Source organism: Mustela nigripes, chromosome 16 (assembly GCF_022355385.1).
Source record: "Mustela nigripes isolate SB6536 chromosome 16, MUSNIG.SB6536, whole genome shotgun sequence".
In the NCBI taxonomy this organism is placed as follows: domain Eukaryota; kingdom Metazoa; phylum Chordata; class Mammalia; order Carnivora; family Mustelidae; genus Mustela; species Mustela nigripes.
Window position 1 is genome coordinate 41816448 of NC_081572.1, and position 14840 is coordinate 41831287.

General features: G+C 45.3%; 1 protein-coding gene across 4 annotated transcripts in view; it reads right to left on the bottom strand.

Annotated features, from left to right (window-relative positions):
* The window catches only part of BLTP2 (bridge-like lipid transfer protein family member 2), a 32628-nt gene that overhangs the window by 12384 nt on the left and 5404 nt on the right, over window positions 1-14840 (bottom strand). For 3 of the 4 annotated variants that reach the window (XM_059380064.1, XM_059380066.1, XM_059380067.1), the window contains exons 12-25: window positions 13674-13792; window positions 13402-13565; window positions 12982-13240; window positions 12248-12453; window positions 7779-8871; window positions 7153-7344; window positions 6821-7023; window positions 6555-6673; window positions 6213-6433; window positions 5529-5719; window positions 5314-5413; window positions 4979-5181; window positions 3036-3330; window positions 37-194 (exon numbers count right to left, since the gene is read on the bottom strand). In XM_059380064.1, the coding sequence (XP_059236047.1) occupies window positions 37-194; window positions 3036-3330; window positions 4979-5181; window positions 5314-5413; window positions 5529-5719; window positions 6213-6433; window positions 6555-6673; window positions 6821-7023; window positions 7153-7344; window positions 7779-8871; window positions 12248-12453; window positions 12982-13240; window positions 13402-13565; window positions 13674-13792 (3523 nt within the window). Of the gene's footprint in view, window positions 1-36; window positions 195-3035; window positions 3331-4978; window positions 5182-5313; window positions 5414-5528; window positions 5720-6212; window positions 6434-6554; window positions 6674-6820; window positions 7024-7152; window positions 7345-7778; window positions 8872-10036; window positions 10157-12247; window positions 12454-12981; window positions 13241-13401; window positions 13566-13673; window positions 13793-14840 lie in introns of those variants that run through there. The other variant, XM_059380068.1, reaches the window with a different exon arrangement.

Genomic DNA, 14840 nt, shown 5'->3' on the forward strand with positions numbered 1-14840 from the left:
GCCCAAGGCTGAGGTGCTCTGGTAAAGACAAGTTACCTGGCAGTTAACCAGCTCAATAAGGCAGTTTCGGTTATATATGTCATCCGTCTGGCAGGCAGCAATGCCACACAACTGGTCACTCACTCCTGACTCCTCTTCTGTGAACACTACAAACCTATCTGTCTCTTCAATCAGCTTCTGCAACATGTAGGCACCTGCAGGGACACAGCAAGTGGGAAAAAGTCATAATCTCAAAAGGATAGGGAACACATCTAGGGCCCAAATGATCTTCCTTCAATTTCTCTACAACACATTCTCCTATCTGCAACTTATCCACTCCACCTCTTCATCCTTGAGGGCACAATAAGGGTTGTCATTTCATTTCCCCTTCAATTTAACAAAAGTAATAGATTCCCAAAAGAAACTTAGAAATACTATGTAAGTGGCAGCATTTTTTCTCCTAGGTATATCAAACTCTGAATTATTCTAGGATCTTTTTTTTCTCATTTTGTTACTTGTATTTTTTACTTCATATTATCTTAAACGTTTGTTGACCACTCCTTTCCCCATGAAACCACTCCCTTGCCATTAGTGCCACTGTGTTCTCATACTTCTACTGCTTCCTCTGATTATGCCTCTAAATCCTTTTCTCCCAAGTTTTAGAAAATAAGTATCTCCTAAGGTCCATCCTTGGCATGTTCCCCTCTTCCTCTTTTCTTCTAATGAGTTTGTCTAACAGTGTGTTATGGTTAGTAGCAGCCTCCAGAATCAGACTAGTCTGCCTATATTTAAGATCGTATCTCTGCCAGTTTCTTGATTGTGACCTTTGGCAGCTTGCTTTAACCTGGGCCTCAGTTTCCATGTCTGTAAAATAAGAGTAAGTGTCTCATAAGGTTGTTGAGGGAATTTAATGCAACAACATATAGAAGTATTTTGCAGAGTACCTGCCACACAGTAGGCAACTATTATTACCTCCTTGGCCTTACCTCTTAGCTCATGCTGAAACTAAGCTTTTAGATCTCATCTCCAGCTGTTAGACATTACCTAGATGTGTTCCTTGCATTGCACATTTCATAGACACATTAACATTTCTATCTATCTCCCCATCTCCATTCTCATTGCCTCTACTATTACATGTTGTTGAGATGCCACAATAGTTTCCTTATTGGTCCCTCCACCTCCAGTTTTCCCCGAGTCCTTCTCCACAGCACCCCAAGATTTATCTTCCTAAAAATTAAGTCTAATGATGACACATCCCTATTCAAAAGCCTTCAGTAGTTCACCACTGTCTGCTAAGTAAGGACCAAAAACTCCTTAGCCTTGTATGGAAGGCTTTTGATGGTCTATGTACAGCCTTCCTTTCCAGGATCTTCCCTCACCCCTCATCTTAGCTACTCTCTATGACAACTGAAACAGACTCTTTGCTCTCCTTTGAACGTATTGAGCTTTACCAATTCTACTCCTATCAGGATACGCCCTCTGCCTTGAGTGCCCTTTCTCCCCATTTCCACAAGTTCAAACTATAATAAGGCTTCGAAGTCCAGCTTAAATATTATTTCATCAATAAATCTTTCCCTGATTGCACTCCCTTCTTCACTCTAGTCAAGAACTCCCATATACTTTCACTTCTCACTTGTGACATGATCACTTTTCACCTTTTTCTAAACTCACCATGAACTTGCATTCCTCTGTACTTATCATTCCTTCTCCCTAAAATGCCCTCTCCTTTCTCCTTGCCTGTTGAACTATTACTCATCTTTCTTTTTTTTTTAAAGAGTTTATTTATTTATTTGACAGACAGATCACAAGTAGGCAGAGAGGCAGACAGGGGTCGGAAGTAGGCTCTCTGCTGAGCAAGGAGCCCGACGCGGAGCTCAATCCCAGGACTCTGGGATCATGACCTGAGCTGAAGGCAGAGGCTTTAACCCACTGAGCCACCCAGGAGCCCCTCTTACTCATCTTTTAAGACCCATCTCAACGATCTTTTCTGGGAAGCCTTTCTAGACTTCCCGATGCTGATTTAAATACTTTCTCCTTGAACATTCTTACAAAGCATTTTCATAATGAAATAATAATTTACATGCCTACCTACTAGTTTCTGAGCTTTCCCTCACCTTTATATCGCTAATGTCTAGGGTTATGTCTGGTGCATTATAAATCGTCTATAAGCTAAAAAGAATCTATGAATGAATGAGTGGTTGAGTGAATGAACAAATAATCTTAGTTAGCTCATCCAGAGATGATAAACTACTTGCTGTAGCAAGTAGAAGGTCTTCCATTTTATATTTCTCATGAACCCATCACAGTGCTTTGTGCCTGTTAAGTACTCAGTATTGGCTGACTGAACAAATTAATTCATCAAACCACAAAACAATTCTTTAATCCTTTCTTTCCCTTACTCATACTGTTTTGACCCATCACTCCTTCATGATCCTCTTCTCTTGGTCACAGAATCACACCCTTTAAATGCCCTTATATCATTGCTATGTAAGACTAAGGTGGACTGGGTCACCTCCAGAGCTGTCGGATAAGCGTCTGCCTTCAGCTCAGGTCATGATCCCAGGGTCCCGGGACTGAGTCCCGCTTCAGGCTCCCTGCCCAGCAGGGAGCATGCTTTTCCTCCCTGCCTGCCTCTCTACCTACTTGTGATCTCTCTGTCAAATAAATAAATAAAATCTTTAAAAAAAAAAGAGAGAGGGGTGCCTGGATGGCTCAGTGGGTTAAAGCCTCTGCCTTCGGCTCAGGTCATGATCCCAGGGTCCTGGGATCAAGCCCTGAGTTGGGCTCTCTGCTCAGCAGGGAGCCTGCTTCCCCCTCTCTCTGCCTGCCTCTCTCCCACTTGTGATCTCTGCCTGCTAAATAAATAAATAAATATTTAAAAAAAAAAAAAAAAAAGAGAGAGAGAGAGAGACTAAGGTGGCCTAATATGGAGAAACAATAGTTTTCATCTCTACACCTAGATGGAACCATCCACAATTAGTCCTTCCCAATTCCTGTCCAATCCCATGGACATATTCTAACCCTAACCCAATGAAGTCTCATCTGCCCCAGCTTACCTCCTGATGACCCCTTCTCAGGCTGTCCACTAAAGCTGGGAGTGTTGACGGGAGGTGGGGCTGGGGCACTGGTCAGAACACTCTGCTTTGGCTTTTTAGCTGGCATCTGGGGTTCAATCTTTAACCCCTTCAGGGCCTCAGTAGAGAGGTTACGTTTGAGTACTGCCGCCTTTTTATAGCCATCATATAAACCAAAGGCAATGTCCCGATTTGTGGTTGTCCATGAAGCCCGTAAATCTACCAAGTGCAGCTGGTGTGTGTGAAAGGCAGGATCCCCAACCCGAGTAGAGAGCTCCTAAGAAACAAGAACCACAAGATAGCATGGAAATTCCCACAATTTCTCCCGTACCACAGATATAGAGATAAGAAAACAAACTTGTCGAATAAGCAATCTATTTGGGTGCCTGGCTCAGTTGGTTAAGCATCTGCTTTCGGCTCAGGTCATGAGCCCAAGCTCCTGGGATCAAGTCCCACGTCAGGGGTCGGGGAGGCCCTGCATGGTGGAAGTCTACCTCTCCCTCTGCTCCTCTCCCTACTCATGCTCTCACTCATTCTCTCTCATATAAATAAATAAAATCTTTAACAAAAAAAAAAAATTTCTCTCTCTTTCTGCCCCCTGCCACCTAAAAAGAAAAAACAAATCTGTTCTAGGAGAGATAAAGCAACCCTAGAAAAAGAAAAACTAAATGGTCTTAATGTGTGCATTAGAATACACTCAGACTATATCCACTATATTTATATGGTTCAGAAAATGTCAACATACGGTCACCTAACTGTCTCAGTTGGTAGAGCATGTGACTCTTGATCTCAGGGTTGTGAATTCAAGCCCCAGCTTGGGCATGGAGCCTACTTAATTAAAAACGAGAATAAAAAAAATTTCAACATAAAATCTTTCCTTGGGGCGCCTGGGTGGCTCAGTGGGGTAAGCCGCTGCCTTTGGCTTGGGTCATGATCTCAGGGTCCTGGGATCGAGTCCCGCATCGGGCTCTCTGCTCAGCGGGGAGCCCGCTTCCCTCTCTCTCTCTGCCTGCCTCTCCGTCTACTTGTGATTTCTCTCTATCAAATAAATAAAATCTTTAAAAAATAAATAAATAAATAAATAGATAAAATCTTTCCTTAATTAGGGGGCAAAAAATCCCACCAAATAAGGTCCTAGGAAAAAAGTTTTACTGTTTCCTGAAGGGCAAGAGACTATCTTTAGAAGGAGAAGGAGAAAAGGAATTTTCAAAAAGAGGGACACTGATACAGTTGATAAGTGAATTCATTATATAATAATGATATATATGCTTGGAATGTAGTTAGAAACATTACCTGGACCTTTGCCTGCAACCCACTGCCATGGACTGAATTGTTGCCCCAACCAAACTTTGTATGTTGAGATCATAATCCCCAGTATGATAATATTTGGAGATGTGGCCTTTAGGAGGTAATTAGATTTAAATGTCATGAGGGTAGGGCTTTATGATGGGATCAGTGTGCCCTTATAAGAAGAGACACCAGGGACACCTGGGTGGCTCAGTTGGTTAAGCAGCTGCCTTTAGCTCAGGTCATGATCCCAGCATCCTGGGATCGAGTCCCACATCAGGCTCCTTGCTTTGCAGGGAAACTGCTTCTCCCTCTGCCTCTGCCTGCCACTTTGTCTGCCTGTGCTCGCTCTCGCTCCAAATCTAAAAAAAAGAGACACCAAAGAGGATGCTCCCTTTCTCTTTTCCTGCCTTGTGAGAACACAGCAAAGGCAACTGTCTACAAGCCAGGAAAGAGCCCTCACCAGAATCTGACTATGCTTGGCACCCTGATCTTAGACCTCTAGCCCCCAAAACTGTGAGAAATATATTTTTGTTGCTTAAGCCACACAGTCTTTGGTATTTAGTTATGGCCGCCCAAACAAACCAAGACACATACTGACACAAATAAGGTTGTAAAGAGACTGAGTCAAGCGGTACCTCTTCAGCTGTGCGATTGCTGTGCCGCTGGTAGGTGAGGGAGGACAGGCTCAGTAGGTGGGTCTTTGTCACCAAAGGATCAAGGCAGTGATCAGCATTCTCTTCAGTGGGCGAAGCCATCAGGTGAACAGTCACCTGACTTAGGTCACTAACCATCTGGGTCACACTCCAGTCAGAGATGAGGCGCCGCATCACTGTGCCCGCTGAGAGAAGGAGCCATACAGAGCCCATGCAGACCGACAGAGAAGGGCAACGTGGGACAGAAAGCAGGAAGAGGAACGAGAAGGGCGAAGAGGGCAAGAACTACGAGAAAGGAAGGCAGTCTTTGAACCTACCTTGAGGTATAAGCCGCTGAGTTCCCCTAGTGAAGACATGGCCCTGACTGCACTCAATCTGGATGCCCCGTTGCTGGGCAAATGAGGCCCAATAATGCACCTGACAAGCAGAGAGCATAATGCTGAACAAAGAATGGTATCCGAGAGATGATGAAGATAAGGAAAAATGAAAAAACTAGGGAAGGGGAACAGAACTGAAGATGTCAGAGCCTGACCTGCAGCTGGGGAAAAAGCGCAGTATAGGAAAGCTGCTTGTAGTGCTGGCCAAGTTTCTTCTTGCTTGGTTTCAGGTTATTGAAGAGCTTTCCCCGACAGATAGGCCTTGTGACACTAGTCCAAGTTGCCCAGAAGTTTTGCATCCAGCGCAGGGTACTACTATATAACAGAATCCTGGGCTGGGATATTGCTGTAAAAGACAAGATAGATATCTCCTACCTGTGATTAAAACAAAGATGAACCTAAATCCATCCCTAGCTTCAACTTTTAGAAGTTTAAAAACCCAAGTAGCTTTCAGCCCCAAATCAATATCCCCAATACCCTTCCCTTTTAAAGATCTAAGCTTTGGGGGCGCCTGGGTGGCACAGATAGTTAGGCCTCTGCCTTCAGCTCAAGTCATGATCTCCAAGTCCTGGGATAGAGCCCCGCATCTGAATCCCTGCTCAGTGGTGAGTCTGCTTCTCCCTCTCTCTCTACTTGTACTCTCTCTCTCCCAAATAAATAAAATCTTAAAAAAAAAAAAAAAAAAATCTAAGCTTTGTCTTCACCAACCCTTTCTCAAAAAAAGGTCCTAATCCAAATCCTCCCTTGCTTTCCCTATCCCCGCCCCAAAGGGTCAAGTCCTTTGTGTTTAAGCCCATCCTCCCAACTCTTCCTCCCACTGCCCCAGACCCAAGCCTCACTCCCACTGTGCCGGGTCAGATCCATCTTGATGGAGAGATTGAGGTTCTCGGAGCGGAATGCCCGGTAGGAGTCATGGAGTTGGCCCAAGGGCACCTCAGGCAGAAACTCTGGAGCCCGCAGAGTGACACTGTGGTGATCATGGGGGTTCCCATGGCATAGCCACTGCAGGTCCAGTGTCATGCAGAGGTCAGGCAGGTGAAGGAAGCAGCAGTCATCATACCTGTCTCACAACAGAGTCCCAGCTCTCAGTGCCCTGATCACTTGGAACCCCCTGGCTCTTCCCCTCTCCCACCAACCTGAATCCCTCGCCCTGTTGAGGCCCCACCCATCACTCCACTCACTTAGAAGCTGTTCTCACGTTGACATCCAAGTCACCCTTGAACACAAATTGACCAGGTTTCCAATGAAAAGACAGGTGGCTCCACTCCCAGTGCATATTTTCTGTTGTGTTGTATGGGTCCTGTAACCACCCCCAACAACTCGGTGAGATCTGGATAAGAGTATCTCCCAATCTCCCAAATAAGTATCGTTGGGTCTCCCCCCGCCATGTGCTATACAAGCCCAAATCATAGCATCCTAGTAAGAAAACAACTCCGGAAGCCCTCACCTCAGTAGCCAGTTGGTGCAGATTTGCCTGTTCAATGTCCATGTGCCAGTCCCCATGGAACAGAAGACGGCTCTTGTCCCACCAGGGCAAGGGTGGGCTGGGGTCAGCTGAGGGCTTGGTCAAGAGGTCCACAGACTGGCTAATCAGTGTCCAGGCTGGATCCCAGCACGGGCCCCATACCACTGTGTACTGAAAGATTTCCGCTGGGATAGAGGAGCAAAGGGTACAGCTTATTACGCTGCTTCTTTCTTCACTCCAGAGGACCTCAACTCATCTCCCATCCCGGCCATCACAACATCCCTCAGCCACACCAACTGCCCTCCTCTACTCACAGTGGAAGTCGTGGTAGAACTTGAGTGGGGGCATGTTCCTCTCTACTGCCACATTACCCCATGGAAGCCCCAAGTGCAAGATTTGACGCCGCCGGGAGCAAGGCTGACCACTCTGCTCGGTGCCCACAAGTCGACCCATCAGCCGCCAGTCACGTATCTCAAACAGGTACCGGGGATAATCTCTTATCCGAACTGTTATTACAGGGAGGATATACGCTGGCTATTCAGAGGACTGTCTCAACATTCTTGAGCATTTTCTCCCCTGCCACTACTTTTACCCATCTATTTAACAAGGTCAACTGAGAGAACAAGAGCTGGCAGTTGGCAGGAAAGCTGGAAAACAGCGTGCAGACACGAGCAGATGGTGAGTAGAATAACACCGAGATCCAAGAGGAACACTAACCCTGAAGATGACTGTGTTAGTTGTCCTTCGTGTTAGCCAAGCAGTTTCAGGGTGAAATTCAGGAACCAAGAAATGAAGAGGAGCCCACCCATCCCACTCCACCCATCCAAAAACCACCACAGTTCCCAATATAACTGAGTCCCTCTTCAGTCACTCAGAGAGCTTTCTGGAGCTCTGAGGGCGAACACTACACTCTATTTACAAATGAAGAAGTGTTACTTACCCAAGAATGTCTTAACACTGCACTTGAGCATACGACACCACTGAATGACAAGATCTATCCCCTCAGCAGGGAAAGGGCTGCCTGGATCAAGCTCTTGAACTTGCTCTATCACACGCTCAGGCCCATGGAAGGAGGCATCTGCCAGAGCTACCAGCTCTAGACCTGACAGGCTCCAAGTGAGCAGAGCCCGGCGCATAGGTGTGTTGCCATAGAGACGACGAGAGCGCTGAATGTAGATTTCAATGTTTTTATGTTCCAAAGAGGCGTAGAGCTCCTCAATTTTACGGGCTGGCAGTAACTCCCCATGTTGCTTCCGAAGGGCAGCCACCTTGGCATCCAGCAACTGCAGCCTTTTGGCACTCTCCTTACTTTCATCCTTCATTAGTTCATAGTTATCACGAAGTTTCACCTCAAAAACGTCATCCAGGAAAACCCATGAGAAGTGATGAACCTTCAAGAGTAGATCAGGTGGGAGTGGGGCAGGGCTTGGAGAAGCCGGAGCATGAGTTCCTCCATGCAGCCCCTTCAGCCATTTCTGTACACCCACAGCCTCATCCAGAGTTCGAGAGAAATCATACTGATAAGGAAACTCCACTGAGACTGAGCCCAGGGAGAGAAGCCACACACGGTTCCGGAGGGTCTGCAGCACGGGGAAAGGATTCCGGTGGAGGATCATCTCTTCCAGTTCAGGCAGCAGCTGTACCTCCACCTCCTTGAAGTTGAAGATGCTATTGCCATCAAAGCCGGCAGCCAGCTCTGGGCAGTAAGCCTGCAGAGAACCCCCATGCCGGCTCAGCGACACACTCTCCGCAGCCAGGGTAATGAACTTGTCCTCAGCTACAAAAGCTGTCAGCTTAGCTGTGCTCACCTCTAGTGTCAGGTTTAGTAGCCGCTTTGGGGGAGACGGCTCAGGGAGAAGGCCTTCTGGTTCAGATGCAGTCTCTGGGATCTCTAGTGTAAGGAGTGGCACAGACTCAGGAAACAGAGTGGCTCTCAGCAGGTCTCGGCAATGCAGGGTAGCCAGGACATGCTGGTATAGGTACATGTGATCTGGAGGGCTCCAAAGTAAGGTGAGCCCTGTACCACACTGAACCTTCAGGGAGCAAGAGAAAAGGATCTGTCAATTACAAGATCCCAAAATATAAGAGATGGCTGAGATTATTATTATACATGCACACATGGGTCCAGAACCATCTCCACTCAGGACCATTTCTTGAGCATCTGCATCAATTACACCCTTGCCTTGTTTTCCTTAGCATGAATATATGGAGCTAACAGTTCTTACTTACACACTCTTGAGTTCCCAACTGGATTCTAGACTGTTGATTCTTCAGTAACTACCACAGAATATGCAGTATATACAGCACATACTTAATAAGTCATTTCACTTTTTGTTTCTGTAAGTTATCTTTCTATAATAGCCATACTCTATATAATAACCATATTTTTAAAGATTTTATTTATTTATTTGACAGAGATCACAAGTAGGCAGAGAGAGAGGGGGAGGCAGGTTCCCTGCCAAGCAGAGACCCTGATGTAGGGCTCGATCCCAGGACCCTGAGATCATGACCCGAGCCCAAGGCAGAGGCCCAACCCACTGAGCCACCCAGGCACCCCAGTAATAACCATTTTAATAATCACTTTGAAAGTTTTTTTTTAATGTTTAAATTTTTAATAAACATATAATGTATGATTAGTCTAATAATAATGTATTATCAGACCTGTAGCCCCAGGGGTATAGGACTGTGAATCGCCAGGTTTACACACTTCACAGCACTCACCATAGCACATACCCTCCCCAATGTCCATACACTTTGAAAGTTTCATGCAGGGCACCTGGGTACCTCAGTCAGTTAAGCATCTGCTTTTGGCTCGGGTCATGATCCCAGAGTCCTGGGATTGAATCCCGCACTGAGCTCCCTGTCCCACTCTTTACCTTAAGTAAGTAAATAAAATCTTTGAAAAAAAAAGGGGGGGGGGGACTGTTTCATGCAATGATTGCATCTTGACTTAATTTTTTTTTTTTAAAGATTTTATTTATTGGGGCACCGGGATGGCTCAGTGGGTTAAAGCCTCTGCCTTTGGCTCAGGTCATGATCCCAGGGTCCTGGGATCGAGCCCCACATCGGGCTCTCTGTGCAGCAGGGAGCCTGCTTCCCCCTCTCTTTCTGCCTGCCTCTCTGCCTACTTGTGATCTCCGCCTGTCAAATAAACAAACAAAATCTTTAAAAAAAATTTTTTTTAAAGATTTGGGTCACCTGGGTGGCTCGGTGGGTTGGGCCACTGCCTTCAGCTCGGGTCATGATCTCGGGGTCCTGGAATCGAGTCCCGCGTCGGGCTCTCTGCTCAGGGGGAGCCTGCTTTCTTCCTCTCTCTCTATCTGTCTGCCTGTCTGCCTACTTGTGATCTCTGTCAAATTAAATAAATAAAATCTTAAAAAAAAAAAAAGATTTTATTTATTGGGGTGCCTGCTGGCTCAGTGGGTTAAGCCTCTGCCTTCAGCTCAGGTCACGGTCCCAGGGTCCTGGGATCCAGCCCTGCATTGGACTCTCTGCTCAGCAGGGAGCCTGCTTCCCCCTCTCTCTCTCTGCCTGCCTCTCTGCCCACTTGTAATCTCTGTCAAATAAATAAATAAAATTTTAAAAAAAAAGATTTTATTTATTCATTTTAGGGGGAGAGGGTGTGTGTGCGAATGGGGAGGGGCAGAGGGAGAGGGAGAAAGTATCTGAAGATTTCACACTGAGCACAGAGCCTGACATGGGGCTCGACCTCACAACCACGAGATCACAACCTGAGCGGAATCCAAGAATCAGACACTCAACCAACAGAGCCATCCAGGTGCCACTTAATTTAATTCTTAAAAAATATAAAAAAGGGGGCACCTGGGTGGCTCAGTGGATTAAGCCTCTGCCTTCAGCTCAGGTCATGATCTCAGGGTCCTGGGATCGAGCCCCACATTGGGCTCTCTGCTCAGCAGGGAGCCCGCTTCCTCCTCTCTCTCTCTTGTGATCTCTGTCTGTCAAATAAATAAATAAAATCTTTAAAAAAATATATATATATATATATAAAAAAGACTGACCATACAAGTCAATATAGCAAATGACTTATATGTGAAAGTATGCTTCAAAGAAAGGAGTCCTTGTAAGTTTGAAAAACAAAGTCCATTCTGGTTTTTTGGGGTTTTTTTTTGTTTGTTTGTTTGTTTTAAAGATTTTTATTTATTTGACAGAGATATCACAAGTAGGCAGAGAGAGAGAGAGAGAAGCAGGCTCCCCACTGAGCAAAGAGCCCGATGCGGGGCTCGATCCCAGGACACTGAGATCACGACCCGAGCCGAAGGCAGCGGCCCAATCCACTGAACCACCCAGGTGCCCCAACAAAGTCCATTCTGAATAGTTAAGCAGAGAAAATTTAAATTCCAGAACAGAAAAATGCCTTTGAATTCCAGCCTTGAAAAGGCAACTTCTTCCAAAGGAAGCTGAAGTCTGACAGTTGGAAAGATACCCCCAACTCCCTTCCTAAGAGGGTTCCATATTCACCTGATACCCTGAGGAGAAAGATCTTGGAAAGCCTCTTAGAACTTGCCACTGCCTCCATCTTCCGATCCCTTTCGACCTTTTATTTTTTAAAAAACTCTATTTTTAGGTAATCTCTAAACCCAACATGGGGTTCGAACTTACAACCCCAACATCAAGAGTCATACGCTCCACCCACTGAGCCAGCCAGGTGCCCCTCCCTTCCAGCCTTTTAATAAGCTGAGGGCTTCAGTGAAATAACACCACATCATGATCTTTAAAAAAACAAAACAAAAAAAAACAAAAACAAAACAAAAAAAGCCTCTTATTTTTCAGAGATATGCACTGAAATATTTACAGTTGAAATTATATGTCCTGGTATATTATATTATATTATATATTATATTAATTATATGTCCTGGTATATTATTTTGAAGCTTCAAAATAATCCAGGTGCGGGCGGCAGGGTGACTGGTGGGTACAGAACTGAAACAAGTTGGTCCTAAGTGGTAATTACTGAAGCTAGGTATGGATACATACAAGTTCATATATTCTCTCTAGTTCTGTATGTATTTTATGTTCCATAATAAAGAGTTAAAAATGTACAGAACAAGCCAGGACAAAAAGGATAATGCAAGATGTCATATTTCACACAGATGAATTTCACAACAGACTCAAAACACTGGGAGGGGCGCCTGCGTGGCACAGTGGGTTAAGCCTCTGCCTTCGGCTCAGGTCATGGTCTCAGGGTCCTGGGATTGAGACCCACATCAGGCTCTCTGTTCAGAGGGGAACCTGCTTCACCCTCTTCTCTCTGCCCGCCTCTCTGCCTATTTGTGATCTCTGTCAAATAAATAAATAAAATATTTTTTTAAAAAAAAGAAAAAAGACTGGAAAATGCTCTTCAGCCTAGAGAAAAACCAACCTGACTCCACCTCCCCAGAGAAGCATTACCTCCAGAGAGCGGATGCTGCTGTGATAGGTGATGGAGAGCATGGAGAGGCTGAGCACAGGAGTGGGGATGTCAGGAGCCTTGCAGCAGGGCTGCATCTTCTCTGTGACTGACTTCACCAGGGCCAGCACAAGTCCCTGGACACCCACAGTGGAGGTTTCAGCGCTTCCCAGGACGGTCAGCGTGTCTAGTCGGATCTCTGAAGCACCTAATATCCAGAAACCACGTTAGCATTGGTTCTCAGCTCTCGAATGGCAACTTCAGCCTTCACTCTTCTTTCTTACTCATTCTCTTCATTCTAGTTTTCTTTATTCCCTATACCTCCCTAAGTTCATTCCTCATATTTTAGGGCAATTTTTCCTCTCCTATCTTGCTCTACCTAAATCTGGTAGCAAAGCCAAAGAAGCTCCCTAACTCCTACAAAGTGCCCAGAGATATATTACTCTCTAGAAGCAAACACATAAGGAAATAAAAAACTACACAAGTCTCAATTTCTTGATCAACTATCAAAGCTTTTTTTAAAAAATAAATCTGTCTTAATACTTAATACCTTCTATCAGCTTGTAAGAAGTAACAAGAAACCCAAGTTACGTAAGACCTTCCAGCATCTCATGCCTTTAATTTAGAAAAAGTCCAAATAATCACCTTCTTTAAATGAGAAGGAGCAGACTGAACCGGTATAATCTGCTTAGGTTACAAACTACCCAGTTAACTATAGACTCCCTGTCCCACTTACCAACCAGGGCAGAAAGGGTGAACAAGTTCATGTCCTCCACCTTCAAGTCCACCTTCCACAGTAATGACACAGATTCCCCAAATGAAGATTCTCTAGAGGCAGCTGACTTCCCAGATTGTGTGTCCATCAAGGATAAAATGCGAGAGAGACACTGGGAACAGGTATCTGATGCTTCTACCTGCAGTCCACGGATGGTACAATCAAGAAACAGGGTATCTGACTGGGTGCTAGACAGGCCCAAAGGCTGGTTATAGCTACCCTAGAAAAGAAGAGAGAGCGAGCCCCATTAGGAGCATGCAGAACACACAGTTCTATAACACCCTGATGACTCTTCTTCTGCCAAAAAGGTGCTCCGTGCTCTAAAGCATGGCAGGGAAAGGAAACTGTATGGGCCGCTGTTCACCAAAGTACCCCACCTACCTGTAGTGTGAAGGAGTCCAGGACAAGTGCCTCACCCCAAACATGCATATTGGGTGGGTGGGGTGCCCGCTGAATGTGGGAGTCACTGCCCACCCGCCAGCAGAGATGGTCCACAGTTAACACACCCCGCTGATGGATACTCTGTGGCCTCAGGTGCTGGTAATCTGAACAAAGAAGGTAGGAGAGAGTTCTATGGAGCCACTGTAGCCATCAATTAGGCCTAGCTTCAAGCATGGACCGATTCTTGTTCCTTTTCTATCCCAGAGTCTTACCTAGAGAGATGGAATTGAATCCCAAGGCAAAGGGTGGTGTATCACCAAGCTGAACGGAAACGTTGACATTGGAGATGGAGGTGCTAAAGATGATGGGAGCCAGGATTTGGGGGAAGGTTCTGCATAGAGACAAGACAAGATTGTTTGATAAAGAAAGAACTGGAGCTTCCTATTATGGAACAGATAACTGAAACTCTCAAAAGTCAGGGTGAGTTTTGTTGTGATTCTCAGGATGGAATGCAACTAGAAAATAAAAGACCAAACTCCTAAATTTGTTATTCCTAATGGTAAACTGTGGGGATGCAAGAAAGATTATTAGGTTGAACTATATGAGACTGCCACTTCAGAGATCAAATAGAACTGTAAATATAAACATCAGTATATCACGTGATTCAACCTAATACAACCAAGGAGCACTGCTTCCAAGCCATCTTTTTTTAAATTTATTTTTATATTTTATTTATTAATTTATTATTTATTTATTTTATTATTTTTTAAATTAAATTTACTTATTTTTATTTTTTAAAGATTTTATTTATTTGACAGAGAAAGATCACAAGTAGGCAGAGAGGCAGGCAGAGAGAGAGAGAGAGAAGCAGGCTCCCTGCTAAGCAAAGAGCCCGATGTGGGGCTCAATCCCAGGACCCTGAGATTATGACCCGAGCCGAAGGCAGAGGCTTAACCCACTGAGCCACCCAGGTGCCCCTATCTTTTTTTTTTTTTTTAAGATTTTGTTTATTTATTTGACAGAGACCACAAGTAGTCAGAGAGGCAGTCGGGGGTTGGGGGGAGGAAGCAGGCTCCCTGCTGAGCAGAAAGCCTGATGTGGGGCTCAATCCAGGACCCTGAGATCATGACCTGAGCCAAAGGCAGAGGCTTAAACCACTGAGCCACCCAGGTACCCCAAGTCATCTTATTTTTAAAGATTTTATTTATTTGTCGGAAAAGGAGAGAGAGATGGCGCGTGCACAAGCAGGCAGAGCAGCAGGCAGAGGGAGAAGCAAGTTCCCCACTGAGCAGGGAGCCCGATGTGGAACTTGATCGAAGGACTCTGAGATTATGAGCAGATTATGAGCAAAAGGCAGACACTTAACCAACTGAGCCACCCAGGTGGCCCCTGCTTCCAGGCCATTAACCTTAAGTTCTCTATGCAACACAATGCAGAGA